We start from the raw sequence: 25661 nt of genomic DNA, 5'->3' as shown, positions 1-25661 counted from the left end.
TCATTATAGTCGTTGAGCCTCAATTATATGCTTATTGCAGTGCATTAGCATATGCTAAATGACACACCCCAGTGCCATGACAGGTCTGAGGCCAACCATGAAAGGCCAAAAATGGGTTCTGACCCAGTTCCTTCAAAATAGTTGGAATAATCCTCTCACTCATTAGCCTATGAAATTACCCAGCCCATGAAAACTAATCACTGTGTGTTTCAGGGCCTCTTGTCTTCTGAGATGGCCCACACTTTCACTATGGAGTGTGTTTCTCCCAAAGCCGTTCTCACCTTCTGAAATGGACTGCATACTGACTATGAGATGTCTAAATAAATCCACTTCTTACCTATCATTTTATCTCTCACTGAATTCTTTCTGCAATAAGACACAAAGAACCTGAGCTTCATTGAGTCCTCGGACCAGGTGTGTGAGCCCAGTGAAAAGACGGGATTCAAGTCCCCATCTGAGTTGTGCGGTTTCAACATAATGGATGCTAACCTCTGAAACTCCAATACTTTGGCCACCTGATGTGAAGGATGGACTCATTTGAAAAGACCCTGATGCTGGGAAGAGTGAAGGCGGGAAGAGAAGGGGATGACAGAGGATGAGATGGTTGGATGGTATCACTGACTCTATGGACATGAGTTTGAGCAAGCTCCGGGAGTAGGTGGTGGACAGGGAAGCCTGGCGTGCTGCAGTCCATGGGGTCGCAAAGAGTCGGACACGACTGAGCAGCTGAACTGAACATAAAATTTATTATGGAGATAATTTTGCAATAGACACATGTATCAAATCTATGTCCTACATCAGAAACTAATAATGCTATATGTCAATTATAACTCAATTAAAAAATTTTAAGGTCAGCATGATCACGGGAGAGTTAGGTGACAGTGGGAGGCAGCCTGGTTCAGGGCTTAGGCCACCTTTGGAAACTGCGCGTGAGTTCAAATCCTGGATCTGTTGTTTACTAGGGAATAATGTTACAACCAGTTTAAATTACTGTGTAAATTTCAATGGGATTAAATAAAATCTCACACCTCCTCTCTTTTTCCACAGGAGGTGTGAACGATCTTAGAAAGGCCTTGGAGCCAGGGAGGGGACCAAGGGGCCCAGAGGTTGAAAGAGAGGGACTGGGAATTGTTTTTGAATTGGCCGAGAAGGTGGTTTGACTCAAGGTACTGCTGCTGCTGCTTGAGGGCTAAAGGCAGAGGTCTGAGCTCAGGGGACGAGAAACAGGTTTGGGAAGCCGCGCCGGATCCAGGTGAAGATCTTTGCTCTTTGATTGACAGCCTGGACCCGCCTGCCTTCCTAATTCCTCTTCCAGAGCAAAGGTCACGCAGCCAGTTTGAACCTCCGTTTTTTTCCCCCCCTCTTCCTTTCTCAGCTCAGATGAACCTATAAGGCAGGTCAGCGTTGCCAAATCAAAAGTCGCTCTTCCCCTAACAGGAACTATTCTGCAAATAGTTCTGTGAACCAGAACATTCCCTGGGAAAGATGGCAGGGAATTCGATATTGCTGGCTGCACTCTCTGTCCTCTCAGCCTGTCAGCAAAGTAAGCGTTCTGAAGTGGGCTGGTGTGTGTGTGTGTGTTACAGGGAGCCGGAGGGTTTGGGTTTGTAAGCGTCCTGGTGTGTGTGTGTTACAGGGACGGGGGAGGATTTGGGTTTGTAAGTGTCCTGGTGTGTGTGTGTGTTACAGTGAAGGGGAGGGTTTGGGTTTGTAAGCGTCCTGGTGTGTGTGTGTGTGTATGTGTGTTACAGGGAGGGGGGAGGGTTTGGGTTTGTAAGTGTCCTGGGGTGTGTGTGTGTGTGTGTGTGTGTGTGTGTGTGTTACAGGGAGTGGGGAGGGTTTGGGTTTGTAAGTGTCCTGGGGTGTGTGTGTGTGTGTGTGTATGTGTGTTACAGGGAGGGGGGAGGGTTTGGGTTTGTAAGTGTCCTGGTGTGTGTGTGTTACAGGGAGTGGGGGGGGGTTTGGGTTTGTAAGTGTCCTGGGGGGTGTGTGTGTGTGTGTGTGTGTGTGTGTGTGTTACAGGGAGTGGGGAGGGTTTGGGTTTGTAAGTGTCCTGGGGTGTGTGTGTGTGTGTGTGTGTTACAGGGAGTGGGGAGGGTTTGGGTTTGTAAGTGTCCTGGGGTGTGTGTGTGTGTGTGTGTGTTACAGGGAGTGGGGAGGGTTTGGGTTTGTAAGTGTCCTGGGGTGTGTGTGTGTGTGTGTGTGTGTGTGTGTGTATGTGTGTTACAGGGAGGGGGGAGGGTTTGGGTTTGTAAGTGTCCTGGTGTGTGTGTGTTACAGGGAGTGGGGGGGGGTTTGGGTTTGTAAGTGTCCTGGGGTGTGTGTGTGTGTGTGTGTGTTACAGTGAGGGGGGAGGGTTTGGGTTTGAAAGCTTCCTAGTGTGTGTTTGTGTGTATGTGTGTGTGCTACAGGGAGGGGAGAAGGTTTGGGGTTTGTAAGTGTCCTGGTGTGCATGTGTGTGTGTGTGTGTGTTTGTGTATGTGTGTTACAGGGAGCGGGGAGGGTTTGGGTTTGTAAGCGTCCTGGTGTGTGTGTGTGTATGTTGTGTGTTACAGGGAGAGGGGAGGGTTTGGGTTTGTAAGTGTCCTGGGGTGTGGGTGTGTGTGTGTGTGTATGTGTGTTACAGGGAGTGGGGAGGGTTTGGGTTTGTAAGCGTCCTGGCGTGTGTGTGTGTGTGTGTGTTACAGGGAGGGGGGAGGGTTTGGGTTTGTAAGCTTCCTAGTGTGTGTTTGTGTGTATGTGTGTGCACTACAGGGAGGGGAGAGGGTTTGGGCTTTGTAAGTGTCCTGGTGTGCATGTATGTGTGTGTGTGTGTTAGAGGGAGTGGGGAGGGTTTGGGTTTGTAAGCGTCCTGGTGTGTGTGTGTGTGTGTGTGTGTGTGTTACAAGGAGAGGGGAGGGTTTGGGTTTGTAAGCTTCCTAGTGTGTGTTTGTGTGTATGTGTGTGCGCTACAGGGAGGGGAGAGGGTTTGGGGTTTTTAAGTGTCCTGGTGTGCATGTGTGTGTGTGTGTGTGTTAGAGGGAGTGGGGAGGGTTTGCGGTTTGTACTCACTTCCTGATGGCCTGTGGGCTCTGCAGAGCACTCAGGGTCATCAGGAGACAGGCAGAGATTTAGAACATTCTAGGGGTTAGTTCTCCCTAAGTTCTCCCTCTGGGGCCATGGTGGGCCCTCCAAGCCCAGAGAGTCTGCATCATCTGTGGTTACAACCCACAACCCTCTTTGACTGAACCTGGGCCAAATGGGCTCTAAATATTAATTAGGAGTGTTCCAAAGGGAACATTGTACCTTGCTTGCAAATCATGGCTGTGATTTCTTGAACCCTGTGTTTCCTAAATAAGCTGCCTAGGGCAGGTATGATTATCAGGTACAAAAAAAAAAAAAGTTCCTGCAAAAATATGAGCTTCAGATTAAGCAATTCATTCTAAATTTTAAAGCGCCTTCCCATTAGGATTATTCAGTATCCTGATCGCCTGGTTGAATAGAGGCTTTTTCTCCTCTGGGGTCACTTTTGCTCAATTCCTATTATTTTAGGCGCGTGCTTCCTTGGCATGCAAATTGGGGGAAAGTGTCTGAGCCTTGGCGGAGCAAGACTTTTTATCAAGTGCACGTTTGTTAATTTCCCCCAGTGTGCTTGTACCAGGAAATGGGGCGGAGCTGTGGGCTGCTCCGCCCTGGGCACCAGAGGCACACTGGTTTAGGACACAGTCCAGCCTGCACGCACACTCAACGGGAAAACTTGCCAGCAAGTCTGTTTTTGTGAATTTACGAAAACATTATACCTCAGACACACAGTTTGTGGTTTGATTAACCTCTTTTCTGCAGTAAAGTAGAATGCTCATTGCCAACTAAGTATCACTTAGGTCTGAAGCTCCCTGTGCTGACCCTCTGGTTCACATAGAGCCACCCACACGTAGGCACTGTCCACCCCGCGCGTGCCCAGGTCCCAGCCCTGAAGGGGGCACAGGGGCAGGTCCACGGGTGTCCCCAGGCTGACTCAGCCTCTGCCTTCCCCACAGAGGGGCTCCGTTTGCTGGTGGGTGCCAGGGACAGTGTGAATTGCAGTGTGAAGTTCAGGCAGCTGGCTGGGAAGAGGAGACTGGGCCAGTGGTAGTTGGTGGTGGACTGGGAATGTTTAATGACGGTGGACAAGTGAGGGGTGGGAGAGAGAAAAAGGAGGAAGGGAGAGAGGGAGTTGGCATGAAGAACCAGAACTCGTTGCTTAGCAGAAGTCTGGTGTTTATGGAGATGGGACACCGTTGTGCTGTAGTAGAAGCAGCGGAAGGCTTGAAAACAGGCAGATTCACATCCTCTGGTCCAGCCACTTACAAGCTGGGTGCCCTTGGCCAGGAAATCCTGTCCTTCAGTGTCTTCAGCAAAGAGGGCTAGACAGGACACTGGTAGGGAGTGCCCACCAGGGTGCTTGGCCCAGAGTTGGCACTCAGCGTGGTCGTTTCCTTGGCTGCTTCCCCACAGAGAGGAGTTTCTGCTGGATTGAGAGGCAGCAGAAGGAGTCTGGCTGTGGCCGGCAGCGCAGGACAGGAGGTCTTGATCACTTTCCCCAGCACACATGCGGCCCCCTGGCGAGAGCGAGGGAAGGGAAAAGACAGTCAAAGCCAAAGGAGCTCATTTTCAGTAGCTTTTAATCAACTCATGGGAAGGGGAAGAAACGGAGGCGCTCCAGAAAAAGGGGTGAAATAGCCTTTTCACCCTTGTCATGTTGCTCAGTGACAGCCATGGTCTCTCTGAAGGCCCTGACATGAGTCCCCCTGGGACTGGAGCTGGTGCAACGGGGTCCTCCTTCCTGAGGGCGGGCGGGGTTTTTCAACCCCATGGACTGTAACCCGCCAGGCTCCTCTGTCCATGGCATTCTCCTGGCAAGAATACTGGAGTGGGTTGCCATGCTCTCCTCCAGGGGATCTTTCCAACCTAGGGATTGACTTCAGGTCTCCCATATTGCAGGCAGATTCTTTACCTTCTGAGCCATAGGGAAGCGATTGCTGATAGATAAATCTAGGAGCACACTTCTTTCCTTGTTTCCATTTTACACATGGAAACAAAGAGCCTTGACTCCTATTTTCTCTGATGTTTTGGACTGAGTTAAAAGCACCAGTAATAAGGTCCAGGATGGCCAAGTCTCAGTTTTCTCCTCCATAGATAGATTTCCAGCTGATGCCATGAGCCTTGGTCTCTCCAGATTTATGATAGCTTCACAAGGCTTAGCTCAGAGTCGGACACCATTAATGCCCAACCCCACTCTTATTTTTACTCTGCTCTCCTAGACTTCAATGATATGACTACAGTTTGAATGAGAAAGATGCCAGTCCTAAGTGTCGACACACTTAGATGTTCAGCTATAGCTTTAAAATCCTGATCAACCCTTTATTTGAAGGGTTGTCAGGACTTAGAAGCTATAGGGTTATTCTGAGGGGAATGAAGGGGAAGGGGAGTGGCCAGCTGTGAGAGCCTTACTTGACCAGGTCCAATACTTACTGACTTCTTGTTGGAGAGGAGATAGTACCATGTGTCAGGAGGAAACACATGGTCCCTACGACTGTCACACAGTGAGACACTGAAGCTGCACACTTAGTGTGGAAAAGGAAATTATTTTTAAAACATTAGCAGGTAGGAAAGGGATATTGAGGTACTGAAGTAAGGGAGGCCAGTATAGTGTTGGAGAAAACTAATGAGAAACTGAAATAATCTGGAGGAAATAATCTGAAGAGAAAAAAAGACCCCAGAAGTCAGTTCAGGGGTAAAAAGAGAGAGAGAGGACAAGAGGTGAGAACTGTCGACAAGGAGGAAGTGTAGGTCTAAAGGAAAGAGGGTCACAGAACTGATCATCAGAGGCAGGTGATTCCAGGCATCAGGGCTTAATAATCTAATGCATTTTCCATGCAGCAAATGAAGGGTGAGAAAATCATAATTATTTCATAATGGGGAAACTGAGTCATTTAGGGAACCATCGTCCCCGTTTTCTTGACCCCCCTCACCTTCCGCCCTCCTCATCTCCAGGCAATTACTGATCTGCTTTATGTCACTGCAAATTCATTTGCATTCCTGAGAATTTTATACAAATAACCTTATACAGTAGTACCTTTTTTTGAGGGGGCTGGGTCTTGCCTCTTTCATTCAGCATAATTTTTTTGCTATAAAACATTTAAACATTCATTTGGGGGAATTTGATGCATTACCAGCGTATTACACTTGCGCCATCAAACTTGTAGCTTCATCGACATTAACTGGTTTGTTTTCATGACCTTGCTGAGGAATCAGGTGCTTCTGCAGAGGTTCAAGAGAAAGGCCCTTGGAGACGTGTGTGCAACTTCCTTTTGTATATCCACAAAAGCTTTATTCACTCTGTTAACTTTTTCATCATTCACAGTGTTTATCTCCTTAAGATCTTGGTAACTAGTTTTGCTTTATCTTTAACCTGAAAGCTTTTTTGGCTGACTGTGCGGAATACATGCCTGGACTCCTGCTCTCTTAGTTTGTCCTTGGTCACTCTCAGATTCTTGTGCAGCTGCTCAAGTTCCAGGTGATGCCGTCTGCACGCGCCTCATTCTGCGTAACTGTTCTGAGATTCACCCATGTTGTTTTGTTTATTACTAGTTCATTACTTTTTATTGTTGAGTGGTATCTTATTGTATGGATATACCACAAATTGTTTATCCACTCACTTGTTGATAGACATTTATGTTAGGGTTCTCCAGAGAAACAGAACCAATAGGGTACACATACACACTCTCACACATCTGTTTTAAAAGATTGGCTCTTATAAGAGTTGGGGCTAGAAAGTCTGAAATTTGCAGGGTCTGTTGCAAGACGGGATATTGCAACAAGAATTGGCGTTGCTGGGACTTCCTTTGTGATCCAGTAGTTAAGAATCCGTGCTCCAATGCAGGGGACATGGGTTTGATCCCTGGTTGAGGAATTAAGATCCCACATACCGCATGGTGTGGCAGAAAGAAAAAAGGAACTGATATTGCAGTCTTGGTCCAAAGGAAGGCAAAATTCTCTTCCACTGTGGGGGACCTCAAGCTTTTTCCTTAGGGCCTTCAACTGAATGGGTAAGGCCCATGCACAGTAGGCAGGAAAATTTGCTTTATTCAAAGTCTACGGATGTAAATATTCATCACCTCTGAAAAATTATCTTCACAGCAGTATCTGAACTGGTGTTGACCAAACAACTGGGCACCATGGTTAGCCTTGTTGACATATAAAGTTAATTGTCAGCAAGTTGTTCCTGATTTTTAGCTATTACAAATAAAGCTATTGTGAACATTTGTGTGCAGGTGTTTCTATGATTTCATTTCTCTTGGGAAAATGTCGAGTCGTGGACTGACTGAATCATATGGTCAATATATGTCTAACTAAAAAATTCCAAATGGTTTTCCAAGGCGGTTGTACTATTTTACATTCCTGCCAGTGATGTATGAGAATTTCAGTTGCTTTTGCATCCTCAGCTGTCTGTCTTTTTCAGTTGGTACGATCTGACTTTTTAAATTTTAGACATTTTAATAGGTATGTAGTGCATTTTACTAATAAATGATGATGTGCCACATTTTTAACGTTCATTCCTTTTTACTTGCAGGTTATTTTGCTATGCAGGTAGGAAAGGCGAGATCAAAATACAAAGTTACGCCCCCATCAGTCTCTGGGTCGCCAGATTTTGAGAGAATATTTCGTGCACAGTGAGTAATGCTTTTCCCTTCTGGAATATGGACCTGCCACATACACACAATTCCTAATTAGGGGAAAGATGCGCAGAGAAGATACGCCATTATAACAAGCTACTCTTTACGGCCAAGACCCTTCTCAGGATCCTTGAGGCTTGAAGTAATCAGTGCATGGAGTTTCCACCCACCCATAGTACAAATTCAGAGGATCCATTCATAGAAAAGGCAGGAATCTTGGAGGAGGGACTGCTGTATGTCTCTAAACATGGCAGTTTGGTCCAAGAGCCTGGAGGGGTCCCCCTGAGAGTTCAGTAGCCTCATGTTGGATTAGTTATGCTGTCCATTTTCCATCTAAAATCTTTATTTCTTCTTATCCACTTTGAAGCAGAGGCAAGTAAGTATTATCCTCTGCCAATGGACCATTTCCTGAACCCAGAAACCCGTAGTAATAAGGAAGCTATTTCATTGTATTCATAGTGTTTTTTTAAAATCATCTTGCGCTCCTTGTGTTTTCAGATCCACACAGAATGTTCCACCATGACTCTGCCTGATGCAAGATGCCAGGTCTCCCTTTATATTTAATTCCCCCAACCAAGTGCTTTTAAAACTGTTGCATATGTCACCATTTATGCACTGAGTGGCTCTTTTGTTAATACTTCAGGAATTTTCATCTTTGTTCATAACTGAGGTTGGACTATAATTTTTCTTTTTTTTGTATGGTCCTTGCTTATTTTCATATCAAGATTATACTAGTTTCACAGAATGAATGAGAGAATTATTTTCTCAAAGAATTTGAATAAGATTGGAAAAGTGTATTCCTTCAAAGTTGTTAGAATTTGCCTATAAAGTGATCTAGACCTGATTTTTTGTGTGTGTGAAAAAAATTTAAACTACGAGATTTGATTTGTATAATGATAAAGGAATTATTCTGGAGAAGGCAATGGCACCCCACTCTAGTACTCTTGCCTGGAAAATCCCATGGATGGAGGAGCCTGGCAGGCTACAGTTCATGGGGTCGCTAAGAGTCGGACACGACTGAGCGACTTCACTTTCACTTTTCACTTTCATGCATTGGAGAAGAAAATGGCAACCCACTCCAGTGTTCTTGCCTGGAGAATCCCAGGGATGGGGGATTCTCATCTCATAGATGGCAGCACACAACTGAAGCGACTTAGCAGTAGCAGTAATGGAATTATTCAGGCTTTTTATTGTGTCTTGAATCAGTTTGGGTCAGACTAGGCCCTTGAGCTGACACCATTGGTCTCTTGTCCATCAAATTGCTCCAACGAGGATGGTACACACTATTCCCTAGGCTTAAAAATATGATGAATACCACTGGTAGTATAAGAGGTGCACAGACATGCTTACATTTTTTTTTAATCTGGTAATACTGTGTAACATGAGCTCTACCCTGTTAGCAAAACGTTGAGTATATCATACATTACTGTTGACTAAAGGTACAATGGTGTACAACTCTAGATTTCTACTGCTGCTGCTGCTAAGTCGCTTCAGTCGTGTCCGACTCTGTGCGACCCTAGACGGCAGCCTACCAGGCTCCACTGTCCCTGGGATTCTCCAGGCAAGAACACTGGAGTGGGTTGCCATTTCCTTCTCCAATGCATGAAAGGGAAAAGTGAAAGTGAAGTCGATCAGTTGTGTCCGACCCTCAGTGACCCCATAGACTGCAGCCCACCAGGCTCCTCCGTCCATAGGATTTTCCAGGCAAGAGGACTGGAGTGGGGTGCCATTGCCTTCTCCACTAGAGTTAGTTATTAATCTAACATGGCTGAAATTTTATACCCAAAGTATGATTTTAAATAACATTGAACCACATGATAAGGAAGTCATTTCCATTACCTTTGAATCTTTATATCAAGTGGAGAGTACGGATTTGGTGCTGATATGTCCCACATCCCAAAAGTAATATTTATTTTTTTTAGCAAGGTAATACATGTTTGTAGTCTGAAGATAAAATGAGGTTACAAACCTTATAACAAGAAATAATTCTTCTTACCCCCAATCCATGCACAGAGACAGCCATTAGCACTCTTTTCTTTCTTTTTTTTTTTTTTTTTTTACTACTTTTGGTATTTATTTCCATATTTCTGAATACTATGTGTTCACTGCTATTTATTGACTCAGAAATTTTCAGTTCAGATCAGTCGCTCAGTCGTGTCCAACCCCATGAATCCCAGCACACCAGGCTTCCCTGTCCATCACCAACTCCTGGAGTTCACTCAGACTCACGTCCATCGAGTCAATAATGCCATCCAGCCATCTCATCCTCTGTCGTCCCCTTCTCCTCTTGCCCCCAATCCCTCCCAGCATCAGAGTCTTTTCCAATGAGTCAACTCTTTGCATGAGGTGGCCAAAGTACTGGAGTTCCAGCTTTAGCATCATTCCTTCTAAAGAAATCCCAGGAGATCTGAAGATCTCCTTCAGAATGGACTGGTTGGATCTCCTTGCAGTCCAAGGGACTCTCAGGAGTCTTCTCCAACACCACAGTTCAAAAGCATCAATTCTTCGGCGCTCAGCTTTCTTCACAGTCCAACTCTCACATCCATACATGACCACAGGAAAAACCATTGCCTTGACTAGACGAACCTTTGTTGGCAAAGTAATGTCTCTGCTTTTGAGTATGCTATCTAGGTTGGTCATAACTTTCCTTCCAAGGAGTAAGCATCTTTGAATTTCATGGCTGCAGTCACCATCTTTAGTGATTTTGGAGCCCAGAAAAATAAAGTCTGATACTGTTTCCACTGTTTCCCCATCTATTTCCCATGAAGTGATGGGACCGGATGCCATGGTCTTTGTTTTCTGAATGTTGAGCTTTAAGCCAACTTTTTCACCCTCCACTTTCACTTTTATCAAGAGGCTTTTGAGTTCCTCTTCACTTTCTGCCATAAGAGTGGTGTCATCTGCGTATCTGAGGTTACTGATATTTCTCCCGGCAATCTTGATTCCAGCTTGTGTTTCTTCCAGCCCAGCGTTTCTCATGATGTACTCTGCATATAAGTTAAATAAGCAAAGTGACAATATACAGCCTTGACGTACTCCTTTTCCTATTTGGAACCAGTCTGTTGTTCCATGTCCAGTTCTAACTGTTGCTTTCTGACCTGCATACAAATTTCTCAAGAGGCAGATCAGGTGGTCTGGTATTCCCATCTCTTTCAGAATTTTCCACAGTTTATTGTGATCCACACAGTCAAAGGCTTTGGCTTAGTCAATAAAGCAGAAATAGATGTTTTTCTGGTACTCTCTTGCTTTTTCAACGATCTGGTGGATGTTGGCAATTTGATCTCTGGTTCCTTTGCCTTTTCTAAATCCAGCTTGAACATCAGGAAGTTCCCAGTTCACGTACTACTGAAGCCTGGCTTGGAGAATTTTGAGCATTACTTTACTAGCATGTGAGATGAGTGTAATTGTGCGGTAGTTTGAGCATTCTTTGGCATTGCCTTTCTTTGGGATTGGAATGAAAACGGACCTTTTCCAGTCCTGTGGCCACTGCTGAGTTTTCCAAATTTGCTGGCATATTGAATGCAGCACTTTCACAGCATCATCTTTCAGGATTTGAAATAGCTCAACTGGAATTCCATCACCTCCACTAGCTTTGTTCGTAGTGATGCTTTCTAAGGCCCACTTGACTTCACATTCCAGGATGTCTGGCTCTAGGTCAGTGATCACACCATCATGATTATCTGGGTCGTGAAGATCTTTTTTGTACAGTTCTTCTGTGTATTCTTGCCACCTCTTCTTAATATCTTCTGCTTCTGTTAGGTCCATACCATTTCTGTCCTTTATCAATCGAGCCCATCTTTGCATGAAATGTTCCCTTGGTATCTCTAATTTTCTTGAAGAGATCTCTAGTCTTTCCCATTCTGTTGTTTTCCTCTATTTGTTTGCATTGATCGCTGAAGAAGGCTTTCTTATCTCTTCTTGCTATTCTCAGGAACTCTGCATTCAGATGTTTATATCTTTCCTTTTCTCCTTTGCTTTTCGCTTCTCTTCTTTTCACCCATATTTTAAGGCCTCCCCAGACAGCAATTTTGCTTTTTTGCATTTCTTTTCCATGGGGATGGTCTTGATCCCTGTCTCCTGTACAATGTCACGAACCTCACGCCATAGCTCATCAGGCACTCTATCTAGATCTAGTCCCTTAAATCTATTTGTCACTTCCACTGTATAATCATAAGGGATTTGATTTAGGTCATACCTGAATGGTCTAGTGGTTTTCCCTACTTTCTTCAATTTAAGTCTGAATTTGGCAATAAGGAGTTCATAATCTGAGCCACAGTCAGCTCCTGGTCTTGTTTTTGCTGACTGTATAGAGCTTCTCCATCTCTGGCTGCAAAGAATATAATCAGTCTGATTTTGATGTTGACCATCTGGTGATGTCCATGTATAGAGTCTTCTCTTGTGTTGTTGGAAGAGGGTGTTTGTTATGACCAGTACATTTTCTTGGCAAAACTCTATTAGTCTTTGCCCTGCTTCATTGCATATTCCAAGGCCAACTTTGCCTGTTACTTCAGGTGTTTCCTGACTTCCTACTTTTGCATTCCAGTCCCCTATAATGAAAAGGACATCTATTAGGGGTGTTAGTTCTAAAAGGTCTTGTAGGTCTTCATAGAACCGTTCAACTTCAGCTTCTTCAGTGTTACTGGTTGGGGCATAGACTTGGATTACTGTGATATTGAATGGTTTGCCTTGGAAACGAACAGAGATCATTCTGTCGTTTTTGTCAGAAATTTTAGATATTATCAATTGACTTCCTTTTATGGAAGAAAAAATTCCATGCTCCTCTGATTCTTCTTTTCCTCACCTCATCCTTTCTGTAAAGTTACATCACTTCATCGAGTTAAATCCATAGTCAATGTTTATGTTATTGTGATTAAGTAGATAATGTTCAAAGCTGAATCAAGTAGTTTACTATGATTACCTTTCCTTCTTGTGTAGTTTTTTGTTTATGTGGGGTTAATATTTGCCTCTTTATTTGCTTGCTTAGTTTCATCTTCGTATCTTTAGCAGAGCTGAAAATCCTCTAATACATTTAAATACATCAAGTAAGCTAGTGATACCTTGGAGTGGTTGGGTTGGGTTTTTGAGTCATTTCTGCTTGAATCTTCCATTTTTCTGCTCCAATCTGGAGGTTACACTTTAGGTCTGTTACGTAGCTGTCACCCCAGGATTTCCTGTCATTGTCCTAGGAGCTTCCCTTGTACTCTACTGATTTGGGGGCTTCCCAGGTGGCACTAGTGGTAAAGAACCCGCCTGCCAATGCAAGAGACGTTAGAGACACTGGTTCTGTCCCTGGGTTGGGAAGATCCCCTGGAGGAGGGCATGGCAACCCACTCTAGTGTTCTTGCCTAGAGAATCCCACGGACACAGGCGCCTGGCGGGCTACAGTCCGTAGACTCGCAAAGAGTCAGACACGACTGAAGTGACTTAGCATGCACACTACTGATTTGGATCCCCCGTTTCCTGGATTTCCTATTAGGCTATTTATCTTTTATTTCTCATTTTGGTGGAGTATACCCTTTAGGCACTTTCTGAGAGAAGGGAAATGGTAGGTCTTGACATTTCTGAATATGCTTTTATTCTGCCTCATAGTTGATTGATGACTTTGTTAGGCATATATTTCTATGTTAAAAATCCTTACCTTAAAAAAAAAATCCTTACCCTCAGAATTTCAAAAACCTTGTTTCACTGTTATCTGATTTCCATGGCTGTTGTTGAGGTGCTCAGTGCTGTTCTGATCCTTTGTTTGGAAACTGTAGAAGCTTGAAGGTCTTGGCCTGATCCCTGTCCTGAGAGGTTATGGTGCTGTGCTGACTCAGCCAGAGGTATTTTTCTTCACAGTTGGTTGCTCAGTCATGTCTGACTCTTTGTGACCCCATGGACTGTAGCCCTTAAGGCTCCTCTGTCCATGGAATTCTCTAGGCAAGAATACTGAAGTGGGTTGCCATTCCCTTCTCCAGAGGATCTTCCTGAACCAGGGATCGAACCCCAGTCTCCCATGTTGCAGGCAGATAATTTACCACCTGAGCCACTAGGAAAGCCCTTATACTGAACCCTAGAGGAGACTCTTCGTAGCCTGAAAACTCATGCCCTTCTGTTCTTGAATATTCTTTAATATTATTTACCCCTAAATTTTGTCAGCTTCTTTTCCCATTCTTTCATTCTTAAAATATATATAAGTTGTAAGTTGACCTCCTGGACTGTTCCTTTAGTTTTCTTTTATCTTGAGGTTGTCATCTTCTTGTGCTTTTATTCTTTCTGGGAATTTCTTGAACTTCCAACTCTTAATTGATTTCAAAAAAAATTCAGATATGAATTTAATTCTTAAGGATTAATTTTTATCCTTTGACCTTTAGTTCTTGTTGTTATTGCAGTTACATCATTCCTTTCTTGTTTCATAGATGCAGTTTATTCTCTTATATCTGAGGATTTTAATGATATTGTTTAAAAAAGTTTTCCTTTATCATTACTGTTTCTTCCAAGTTCCTTCTTATTTGTCTATTTTGGGTGTTGTCTTTAATTTTTATTTGTTATTCACTCATTAAGTATCTTTCAAGCACCTCTATGTATTAGGTACTGTTTTAGTAGCTTGGGATATGATACTTAGACAAAGATCCTTGCCCTTTTGAAGTTTACCTTATAGCCAAGGAAGACAGAAAATAAACAATTAAGAGATAGTAACTTAAGAAAAGAATATATTGTGCAAGAGAGTGGTAAGTGTTAAGAAATACAAGAAAAAGCATCGCATGGACACATGGGTGTGGGTTGCTGGGGTGGGTTGCAATTTGAATAGGGTGGACAGTGTAGACCTGACTGATAAGGTGGCACTTGAGCAAAGACTTAAGCACATGAAGGAGTTAGCCGTGTTAACATGTAGGGAAGATGCTTTTGAGACAGAAGAAATAGCCAATGCAAAACCTCTAAGTGGGAATGTGTCTGGTGGGTTAGCAAGGAAGTTAGTGTGGCTGAGAGAGGGAGGCAGCAGAGAGTGGTCAGAGGGAAAGCCAGAGAGGTGATGGATGGCCAGGCCAGGCATCCACTGAAGGCCAGTGCTAGGACTTTGGCTTTTTTAAGTGAAATGGAAAGTCACTACAGGGTTTTAAGCAGAAGACTAACTTATATTTTAAAAGGATCTCTTTGTTTTGCCAAGACTATCTCAGGCATTGGTAGATGCAGGAAATTCAGTTAGGAAGCTACTGCAAAGATTCAGGCAAAGGGTGACAGTGACAGTGACTTGAATCAGGAAGATAGAGTAGAGATGATGAGATATGACAGATGCTGGGTATATTTTGAGGGTAGAGCCAATAGGATTTCCTGAAATGACAAATATGGAGTGTGAGAAGAGTCAAGAGCAGCTTTCAGAGTTTTGGCCTGAGCATCCTAAAGGATGGACTTGTGATGAACTAAGAGAGAGAGGGCTGCAAAGTAGACATTGTTGCTTACACATCCAAGCAGACATAGAGAGTAGATAGTTGGACATACCAATCTGCATTGTAGCAGAGAGCTGGAAATATAAATTCAGGAGTCATTGGCACATGAAGATGATTTCAAATCAGGACACTGGATGACATCTTTAAGGGAGTGGGTGTAGATAATGAAGAGGAGAGGACCAAGGACTGAACCTGGTGTGCTCTGGCCTGATGAGGCCAAGAAAACAAGGGTCCAGCCAAGTGATCCAAGCAAAAGAGATCCTAGAGGCCTTACTCAAATGTCAGGTCACTCTTGACTGGCTGTCTATGCAATTCAGTTCACTTGGGAGTGAGCTGGAGGCTCTGTGTGCATGCGCAGGGCTTACTGAGTGTGCAGCTTCACTAAAGGGTGACGGGTCACGAGGCAGCTTTCTTCTTGGGGGGAACCCCAGATGTCAGTATCTGTAGGTCATCTTTATGGGACCATTTATTTTCTCTTAGGAAGAAAACCCTTAACCTTCCTTAGGGGTAGGAGGGACTACGGGGTGACAGGGGAGGGTGGGTATAATCGGCTTGCCTGCTAGCAGTCTGACAGTGTGGCTGGTGAAGGAAGGACACTTCTTCCATGGTACAGTATATGAATTTGCATCATGATCAACACAGAGCTTCATCCCCACCTTCTGCTGTTCCTGGGAATGCCCGGAGAATCCCTGGTTCAGTTTCTCCAGGCAATAATCTTTCCGAATCCTGCAAAAGATTAAGGGCAAGAGGAGAAGGGGACAACAGAGGATCAGATGGTTGGATGGCATCAGTGACTCAATGGACGTGAGTTTGAGCAAACTCCGGGAGATGGTGGAGGACAGGGAAGCCTGTTGTGCTGCAGTCCATGCGGTCACAAAGAGTCAGATGCAACTTAGCGACTGAACAACAACTCCTGTGATGGAGCAGTGGGGGTGGGTCTCAGGTGGAGGGGAACCGAAGCCCACCTTCTACAGTCTTTCAGCCAGTTCTTCTGCTTTGGCCTTTGACCTCCAAGGGACGTGGGCCCCACTTCCTGAGCCTCTGGGATCCTGGGACAAAGATTATCTCAGTCCTCGTTGGTTCTTTCTCCTGCAGGCTCTTAGTTCACTTTCTACACCAGCCCACTCAGCTGCTCTTCCCCTCATGCTGGTTTTCCTTCAGAAATGTGCTACCATCTTTCTTCCACTGCTGTGTTTGCTCCCATGCTCCCTATTCTTGAAGATTTTATATCTGTTTTTTGATTCCTTAATTGGCATGTTAGTGAGGTTTCAGGAGGGAGAAGAAATAAACATGGGTTCAGTCTGCCATTTTAGCAGGAAGTCCTCATGACGTGTTCCTGACCCCTTCTGGACAGCCACTTCCCCCACTCAGCAGAAAAAGGGTCTTATGCTCGGTCAGTCAGTTCAGTCACTCGGTCGTGTCCAACTCTTTGCGACCCCATGGACTGCAGCACGCCAGGCTTCCCTGTCCATCACCAACTCCCAGAACCTACTCAAACTCACGTCAATCATGTTGGTGATGCCATCCAACCTCTCATCCTCTGTCATCCCCTTCTCCTCCCGCCTTCAATCTTTCCCAGCATAGGGTCTTTTCCAGTGAGTTGGTTTTTCGCATCAGGTGGCCAAATTATTAGAGTTTCAGCTTTAGCTTCCAATGAATATTCAGGACTTCCAATGAATATTCAGGACTGAGTTCCTTTAGGATTGACTGGCTGGATCTCCTTGCTGTCTAAGGGACTCTCAAGGGTCTTCTCCAACACCACAGTTCAAAAGCATCAATTCTTCAGCGCTCAGCTTTCTTTATAGTCCAACTCTCACATCCATACATGACTACTTGAAAAACCATAGCTTTGACTAGATGGACCTTTGTTGGCAAAGCAATGTCTCTGCTTCCTAATCTGCTGCCTAGGTTGGTCATAGCTTTTCTTCCAAGGAGCAAGCGTCTTTTAATTTCATGGCTGCAGTCACCATCTGCAGTGATTTTGGAGCCCAAAAAACAAAGTCTGCCACTGTTTCCACTGTTTCCCCATCTATTTGCCATGAAGTGATGGGCTCAGGTGCCATGATCTTTGTCTTCTGAATGTTGAGTTTTAAGCCAACTTTTTCACTCTCCTCTTTCACTTTCATCAAGAGGCTCTTTAGTTCTTCGCTTTCTGCCATAAGCGTCATATCATCTGAATATCTGAGGTTATCGATATTTTTCCTGGTGATCTTGATTCCAGGTTGTGCTTCATCCAGCCTGGCATTTCGCATGATGCACTCTGCATATAAGTTAAATACACAGGGTGACAATATACAGCCTTGATGTACGCTTTCTCTATTTGGAATCAGTCCGTTGTTCCACGTCCAGTTCTAACTGTTGCTTCTTGACCTGCATACAGATTTCTCAGGAGGCAGGTCAGGTGGTCTGGTATTCCCATCTCTTTCAGAATTTCCCACAGTTTGTTGTGATCCACACAGTCAAAGGCTTTGGCATAGTCAATAAAGCAGAAATAGATGTTTTTCTGGAACTCTCTTGCTTTTTCGATGATCCAATGGATGTTGGCAATTTGATCTCTGGTTCCTTTGCCTTTTCTAAATCCAGCTTGAGCATCTGGAAGTTCACAGTTCACGTATTGTTGAAACCTGGCTTGGAGAATTTTGAGCATGCTTTGCTAGCATGTGAGATGAGTGCAATTATGCAGTAGTCTGAACATTCTTTGGCATTGCCTTTCTTTGGGATTGGAATGAAAACTGACCTTTTCCAGTCCTGTGGCTACTGCTGAGTTTTCCAGATTTGCTGGCCTATCGAGTGCAGCACTTTCACAGCATCATCTTTCAGGATTTGGTATAGCTCAACTGGAATTCCATCACCTCCACTAGCTTTGTTTGTAGTGATGCTTCCTAAGGCCCACTTGACTTTGCATTCCAGGATGTCTGGCTCTAGGTGAGTGATCACACCACTGTGGTTATCTGGGTCATGAAGATCTTTTTTGTACACTTCTTCTGTGTATTTTGGCAATCCACTCCAGCACTCTTGCCAGGAAAATCCCAAGGACGGAGGAGCCTGGTAGGCTGCAGTCCATGGGGTCGAAAAGAGTCGGACACGACTGAGCGACTTCACTTTCACTTTCACTTTCTGTGTATTCTTGCCACCTCTTCTTAGTATCTTCTGCTTTTGTTAGGTCCATACCATTTCCATCCTTTATTGTGCTTATCTTTGCATGAAATGTTACCTTGGTATCTCTCAGTTTCTTGAAGAGATCTCCAGTCTTTCCTATTCTATTGTTTTCCTCTGTTTCTTTGCATTGATTGCTGAGGAAGGCTTTCGTATCTCTCCTTGCAATTCTTTGGAACTCTGCATTCAGATGCTTATATCTTTCCTTTTCTCCTTTGCCTTTAGCTTCTCTTCTTTTCTCAGCTATTTGTAAGGTCTCGTCAGACAACTGTTTTGCCTTTTTGCATTTCTTTTTCTTGGGGATGGTCTTGATCGCTGCCTCCTGTACAGTGTTACAAACCTCCATCCATAGTTCATCAGGCACTCTGTCTATCAGACCTAATCCCTTGAATCTATTTCTCACTTCCACTGTATAATCGTAAGGGGTTTGATTTAGGTCATACCTGAATGGTCTAGTGGTTTTCCCTACTTTCTTCAGTTTGTCTGAATTTTGCAATAAGGAGTTCATGATCTGAGCCACAGTGAGCTCGTGGTCTTGTTTTTGCTGACTGTATAGAGCTTCTCCATCTTTGGTTGCAAAGAATATAATCAATCTGATTTGGGGATTGACCATCTGGTGATGTCCATGTGTAGAGTCTTCTCTTGTGTTGTGTCTTCTCTTGTGTGAAGAGGATGTTTGCTATGACCAGTGCATTCTCTTGGCAAAACTCTGTTAGCCTCTGACCTGCTTCATTTTGTACTCCAAGGCCACATTTTCCTGTTACTCCAGGAAGCTCTTGACTTCCTACTTTTGCATTCCAGTCCCCTATAATGAAGTGGATATCTTTTTTGGGTGTTAGTTCTAGAAGGCCTTGTAGGTCTTCATAGACCTACCTTCATAGACCTTCATAGCTGAACATAGGTGTTCAGCTTCAGCTTCTTCGTCATTACTCGTTGCAGCCTAGACTTGGATTACTGTGATATTGAATGGTTTGCCCTGGACATGGATAGAGATCATCCTGTCATTTTTGAGACTGCATCCAAGTACTGTATTTTGGACTCTTTTGTTGACTATGATGGCTACTCCATTTCTTCGAAGGGATTCTTGCCTACTACTACAGTAGTAGATATAATGGTCATCTGAGTCAAATTCACCCATTCCAGTCCATTTTAGTTCACTGATTCCTAAAATGTCAATGTTCACTCGTGCCATCTCCTGCTTGACTACTTCCAATTTGCCTTGATTCATGGACCTAACATTCCAGGTTCCTATGCAGTATTGCTCTTTATAGCATCAGACTTTACTTTCATCACTTGTCACATCCACAACTGGGTGTTGTTTTTGCTTTGGTTCTGTCTCTTCATTCTTTCTGGAGTTATTTTTCCACTCTTCTCCAGTAGCATATTGGGTACCTACCAACCTGGGGAGTTCATCTTTCAGTGTCATATCTTTTTGCCTTTTCATACTGTTCATGGGGTTCTCAAGCAGTTAACAGCATCTAATGAGAATCTGACAACTTTTAATTTTCATACAATTACTTATTATTTCATACTTAATTTGTTTTTATACTTATCTTTTATTTATAAAGTGGTATTCTTACATCACTATCACAAATGGGAACGATTTAATTTTTTCCTCATTTGTTTGAGTAAAAATGTTGAGAAGTATGGCAGAAACCAACATATTGTAAAGCAGTTTTCCTTCAATTAAAAATAAATAAATTTTTAAAAGTTGATTCATAGAAAAATAGTGAGTATAGTAGTAGTGGTTTAGTCGCTAAGTCGTGTCCAGTTCTTGCAACCCCATGGACTGTAGCCCACCAGGCTCCTCTGTCCATGGGATTCTCCAGGCAAGAATACTGGAGTGGGTTGCCATTTCCTTCTCCAGGGGATCTTCCCAACCCAGGGATCAAACCCAGGTCTCCTGCATTGCAGCCAGTCTCTTGCATTACAGGTGGATTCTTTACCAACTGAGCCACCAGGGAAGCTGGTAAGAGAATATGGATAGGCTAAATTTTTGACAGTAATATATTAATGTTTGAATTTTGGGAGATACTATTTATAAAATGATCAAGGGAGGAAATTCTGCATCTTCCCACTTTGTCTTTCATGATCTGAGAACTTCCTGTTGGTGTTGGATTTTCAGCAGGTTAAATTCTTGGGCCAATTCTGGTTCTATGTTTGTTCACACAGTTTTCACAAATTTGATTTTCTCCCTTGAAGGTCTCATGGCCTCGTCAGTAACAGAAATGCTGCCTTTCTCCCACTCTTCCTCTTGCTGCTTTGCCCTAAGTGTAGCCAAGAAGAATTATGACTAAGTCTTTCTTTGAGTGGACCTTGACAACATCTCATAGCAACTACTCTGACTGCCCCTGAAGTGCCTGTTTCCTGTCCGAGGGTCACTTCAGATTGAATATTTGTCAAGTAGAGATGATTATTATGGAGCCAGTTTACCCGAGTCGCTCGGCCAGTTACTAACCCCTTCTCTAGAGACCCCCTTCATTTCCTCTTCCCTTCCTCTAGGGAGGGCCTTCGGGGTGACTCTAGAGTTTTGCAGCCTTTTGCCAGAATACATTCTTTGAAACTGTGAAAATAGCAACTATAATTTCACCAAGGGCCATTTCTTCATGTTATTGCTAAGCTTAGAAAAGTCTTTCTAGTCTAATTTGAGCACCTTGATCCCTTTAGATTAAAGGCTTTTCTAAATCTAAAAAGTAGATCCAAATAATAAATTAATCTTGTAATTTAAATATATTTCCTCTGATTCTATCCTCACTGGAAGAGAAGAACAGCTGCTGATGACCTCATTCTTTTTCATACACTCAAGGATCATTATTAAATGTCTTTCATCTTCTATATTTTGCAGCTAGGTAGCACAAATTCAGCTTTTTTTCAATCATTAAAAAATTTGGTTGTTCTCTTTAGACTGAAAAAATTTTCATATTGTTTCTAAACCTGGAGCCTAGGAACGTATGTAGTATTCCAGCAATGATTCCATCAGTTCAGCATAAGGTGGAAGAATTACCTCTTACTTCCATCCTATATATACCACTATTTGCTTAAATGCTGAATTATTCGGTTCCTATTCCCAGATTAACTGGCCATAAGACGAGAGTAAACCCAATCATCATGAACCTGAGAATTCTTTAGAAATATTATTCTTTTTATACTCTGTTACAGTTCTGTCTTTTTTTTTTTTTTGCCATTTTATTAACTTCTTGTAGTCACTTTGAATTCTAATCCTGAAATTTAGAAACTAAAATTATTGACTGTAATGCTTGTCTAAAAACCATGGGAAAAAGGAAAATCACAAAATAGTAATTTTTCAAATATTCTATAACAATAAGATTTTAGTAATGAGTCAGCTCTTCGGTAGGAATGACAAAAATGATACATAATAGGCAATAAACACACTTCCATCCTCCTTAGAAGTGTACTGACCTTAGACATTAGCTGAAAGCACAAGCTGTACTTATCCACTGAGTTAGAAAGGGCTCGAGATCTCCGAGATGAGAGAAGGACTACATGAGGAGCTTTTCAAACTCCATCCTCCTCTAAAGCCTACCTGTATTTGTCACCAGGGGCCATGGTAAAACAAAATGCCACAGCCTGGGTGGCTTCAGTAACAGGTATTTATTTTTTACAGTGATGGAGGCTGCACGTCTAAGATTGAGGTTCTGGCTGCTGCTGTTTCTGCTGAGAGCTTTCTTCTCTTGGCTTGATGTGTCCTCACATGGCCTTTCTTTATTAGAGAGAGCGAGCGAGAGGGAGAGAGTCTGCTGGTGTCAGAGAGCTCTCTGGTGTTTCTTCTTATAAGGACAGCAATCCCATTGAATCAGGATGCCCCCTTTTGGACCTCATTTAACTTTAATTACTTTCTTACTTCAAATACAGCACCCTAGGGGTTTAGAGCTTCAGCATGTAATCTTTGGAAAGACACAAACATTTAGTCCATACTACCAGCAGACAAACAGCTTCTGTCCCACAAGCTGGGTGATTCTCAGGCAGTGAGAGGAAGAGAAAGTGAAAGCTGCTCAGTCATGTCCGACTCTTTGTGACCCCATGGATTATACAGTCCATGGAATTTTCCAGGCCAGAATACTGTGGGTAGCCTTTCCCTTCTCCAGGGGATCTTCCCAACCCAGGGATCAAACCCATGTCTCCCTCATAGCAGGCCGATTCTTTACCAGCTGAGCCACAAGGGAAGCCCCAAGGGATAAGCGGCAGCTAGAGTTTGGATGAAATGCAAGCCTCACCTCCGCATCTCCCCATGCTGTTCCTTAGCAGCAGCAGCACTGAAGGGATGGTAGGATTCATGCCCTGCTGCCATCAGCAACAGTCTCCCTCTGGGGTCCCCATATCAACAGTTACTTGACAAAGGACAATTTAGATAGTTACAGATCTAGATAAAAAGATATCTCTGACAACCTCTCATTCCCAAATCTTTTCTGAGCATATTGACCTGTTGCTGTGGTCAAAAGCCAGCAGATCAAGGCTGCTACTGCTGCTGCTGCTAAGTCGATTCAGTAGTGTCTAACTCTGTGCAACCCCATAGATGGCAGCCCACCAGGCTCCCCTGTCCCTGGGATTCTCCAGGCAAGAACACTGGAGTGGGTTGCCATTTCCTTCTCCAATGCATGAAAGTGAAAAGTGAAAGTGAAGTCGCTCAGTCATGTCCGACTCTTAGCGACCCCATGGACTGTAGCCCACCAGGCTCCTCCATCCATGGGATTTTCCAGGCAAGAGTACTGGAGTGGGGTGCCATTGCCAGGCTGGATCATCTATTAATAGTGCAAGTAGCTTATGGCAGTGTGCAACCTACTGAAGTTTCAGAACAAGTCATCAAAACGAAAGAAGGATAAAGAGGAGCAGCAAAAATCTTGAATGAGGGAAGCTGCCTTTAAGTTGCCTTGTCTGCCTTTTATTTTTTAAAATAAAAATACTTTAAGCATAAGGGCTTCCCTTGTGACTCAGATGGTAAAGAATCTGCCCACAATGTGGGGGACCTGGGTTTGCTCCCTGGGTTGGGAAGATCCCCTAGAGAAGGGCATGGCAACCCACTCCAGTATGCTTGTCTGGACAATCCCACGGATAGAGGAGCCTGGTGGGCTACAGTCCACAGGGTTGCAGAGTCAGGCACGACTGAGTGACTAAGACACACACATTGTAAGCACGGAATTAGCAATGTTCTCTTGACTGTTCAAGTTTTCCCCTTTGCAAATGGTTCAGATTTTTCTAGGAACAAGTTTGTCATAGGCAAAGATTCACATTGAGTGTTCATGAGAAATCTCTCAAACAGCAGAAATATTCAGAAGTGTTTGAGGCCAGAGATTTCCCAAGTGATGTATATACACTGAGGGGGCGCAGTAAGGGATCTGCTGTGGGAGTGAGGAAAATATTGGAGCTCCTATTTATATTTGCTCTTAAAATACCATCTTTTAATTTCTATGTGTTTTATAATATGTGTGATACTCTTTTCCAGTCGAATGTATTAGCTGTGCTGGTGGATCAGTCCCATATTCCCAGTGGTTTAATATAATGGAACTTTATGTCTTGCTCACTGTCAAAGCCTCCATGGGTGTTCCTGGTTGGGTGGCTTTGCACATGGTCATTTAGGGGCCAAGGCTTCTTCCATCCAAGGGTTTTGTCTCTGTCCAGGTGCTCAAGAGTTCTCTCTCTTCAACCAGTGTGTGGGGCAAGGGGGCTTGGCATACCATCTACTTGGCCATCTGGCTCAGGAGTGATATATTTTATTTTAATTTCTTTCCATTGGCAAGAAGTGGCCCCATCAAAATCCCAGGAAGCTGGAAAGTGTATCCTTGACCAGGCAGCTACCACATAGCACCAACATTGTACCATCCTTGTTGTCAGCCAGCGCTCTCTGCTCTTGCAGGACATGTGGATATTTTTATTTGATCAGGGTTGTGCAGTTTGAAAAAGTCAGAGACTGGGGTTTTAGGCACTGTGCCAGAACCAAATATGTGGTGAGCTTTGTAGTAACTACACATGATGATGGAGACAGGGCCCAAACAGTCCTTACTTCAGATCTATGTTCATTGTTCCCAGGCCTTGGGTCCAGGCAGCGATCTGCAGTGGTCATGTGTCCTGAGGTCCCAGGTCCAGAACCCCTTGGAGCTGGGGATGGACCATGAGAACTTTCAGTGACTTTGACCATTCAGTCTCCACAGACTCCATCAGCCCATCCTCTAGGGTGACCAACTCTTTCCAGTTTGCCCGGGACTTCCCCAATTTTAGCACTCCTGTTTCTGTGTCCCAGGAAATCCCTTAGTTCCAGGCAAACCAGGACAATTTAGCTGGGATTGTCCTGGTTTTTAAATCAAAGACCTGTGTTCTGAAAACTTCTTCGATGGGGGGCGCACCAGGATGGCTGGTCACCCTACTGTCCTAGCAAAGACTCTTTCTGTTATTACCCCAGGTGGGATCTGAGGCTCAGGGTGACATCTGCCTGGAACCTCGTCCCTCATCTTTCTGTGGGATGCTTAAATATCAAGCTCAACATTCAGAAAACTAAAATCATGGCATCTGGTCCCATCACTTCATGGCAAGTAGATGGGGAAACAGTGGAAACAGTGGCTGACTTTATTTTTCTGGGTTCCAAAATCACTGAAGATGGTGATTGCAGCCATGAAATTAAAAGACACTTACTCCTTGGAAGGAAAGTTATGACCAACCTAGACAGCATATTAAAAAGCAGAGACATTACTTTGCCAACAAAGGTCCATCTAGTCAAGGCTATGATTTTTCCAGTGGTCATGTATGGATGTGAGAATTGGACTATAAAGAAAGCTGAGCGCTGAAGAATTGATGCTTTTGAACTGTGGTGTAGGAGAAGACTCTTGAGGGTTCCTTGGACTTCAAGGAGATCCAACCAGTCCATCCTAAAGGAAATCAGTCCTGGGTTTTCATTGGGGGGACTGATGTTGAAGCTGAAACTCCAGTACTTTGGCCACCTGATACGGAGAGCTGACTCATTGGAAAAGACCCTGATGCTGGGAAAGGTTGAGGGCCAGAGGAGAAGGGGACAACAGAGGATGAGATGGTTGGATGGCATCACCAACACAGTGGACATGGGTTTGGGTGAACTCTGGGAGTTGGTGATGGACAGGGAAGCCTGGCATGCTGTGGTTCATGGGGTCGCAAAGACTGAGCAACTGAACTGAACTAAATATCAAAGCACACAGGATTATAGTGCAAAAAGGACTCTCAGCAGGGAATATAGTGGACACATGTGTCTTCCCGTAGAGTGGACGTGCAGGAAGCGGGGCAGCCCGGGAGCGGTCAGAACCACTCTGCTCCCGTGCAAAGGGAAACTGACACAGCTGCTGCCAGCCGATTTCTGCCCCATTTCTGTCCATAAGGAGTGTTTCCTGAGAATCTCCTGTGA

The 25661-nt window shown here is 44.1% G+C and overlaps 1 protein-coding gene and 1 pseudogene across 3 annotated transcripts in view; one reads left to right on the top strand and one right to left on the bottom strand.

Moving 5' to 3' along the window:
* Positions 1–1366: 1366 nt before the first annotated feature.
* The window catches only part of MGST2 (microsomal glutathione S-transferase 2), a 37714-nt gene continuing 13419 nt past the window's right edge, over positions 1367–25661 (top strand). For all 3 annotated transcript variants that reach the window (XR_015144196.1, XR_015144197.1, XM_086346637.1), the window contains exons 1-2: positions 1367–1543; positions 7592–7691. Coding sequence is in view for 1 of the 3 variants with exons in the window: in XM_086346637.1 (XP_086202763.1) it covers positions 1486–1543; positions 7592–7691 (158 nt within the window). In the remaining 2 variants the exon portion in view is untranslated. The remainder of the gene's footprint in view (positions 1544–7591; positions 7692–25661) is intronic.
* On the bottom strand, positions 6127–7198 carry LOC147355081 (ribosomal biogenesis factor pseudogene; annotated as a pseudogene).

This window comes from Bos grunniens, chromosome 17, assembly GCF_055505025.1.
Source record: "Bos grunniens cultivar Pamir isolate PY7600 chromosome 17, Bosgru_T2T1.0, whole genome shotgun sequence".
NCBI classification, from domain to species: Eukaryota; Metazoa; Chordata; class Mammalia; order Artiodactyla; family Bovidae; genus Bos; species Bos grunniens.
This window is presented reverse-complemented; position numbering and strand designations above follow the sequence as displayed.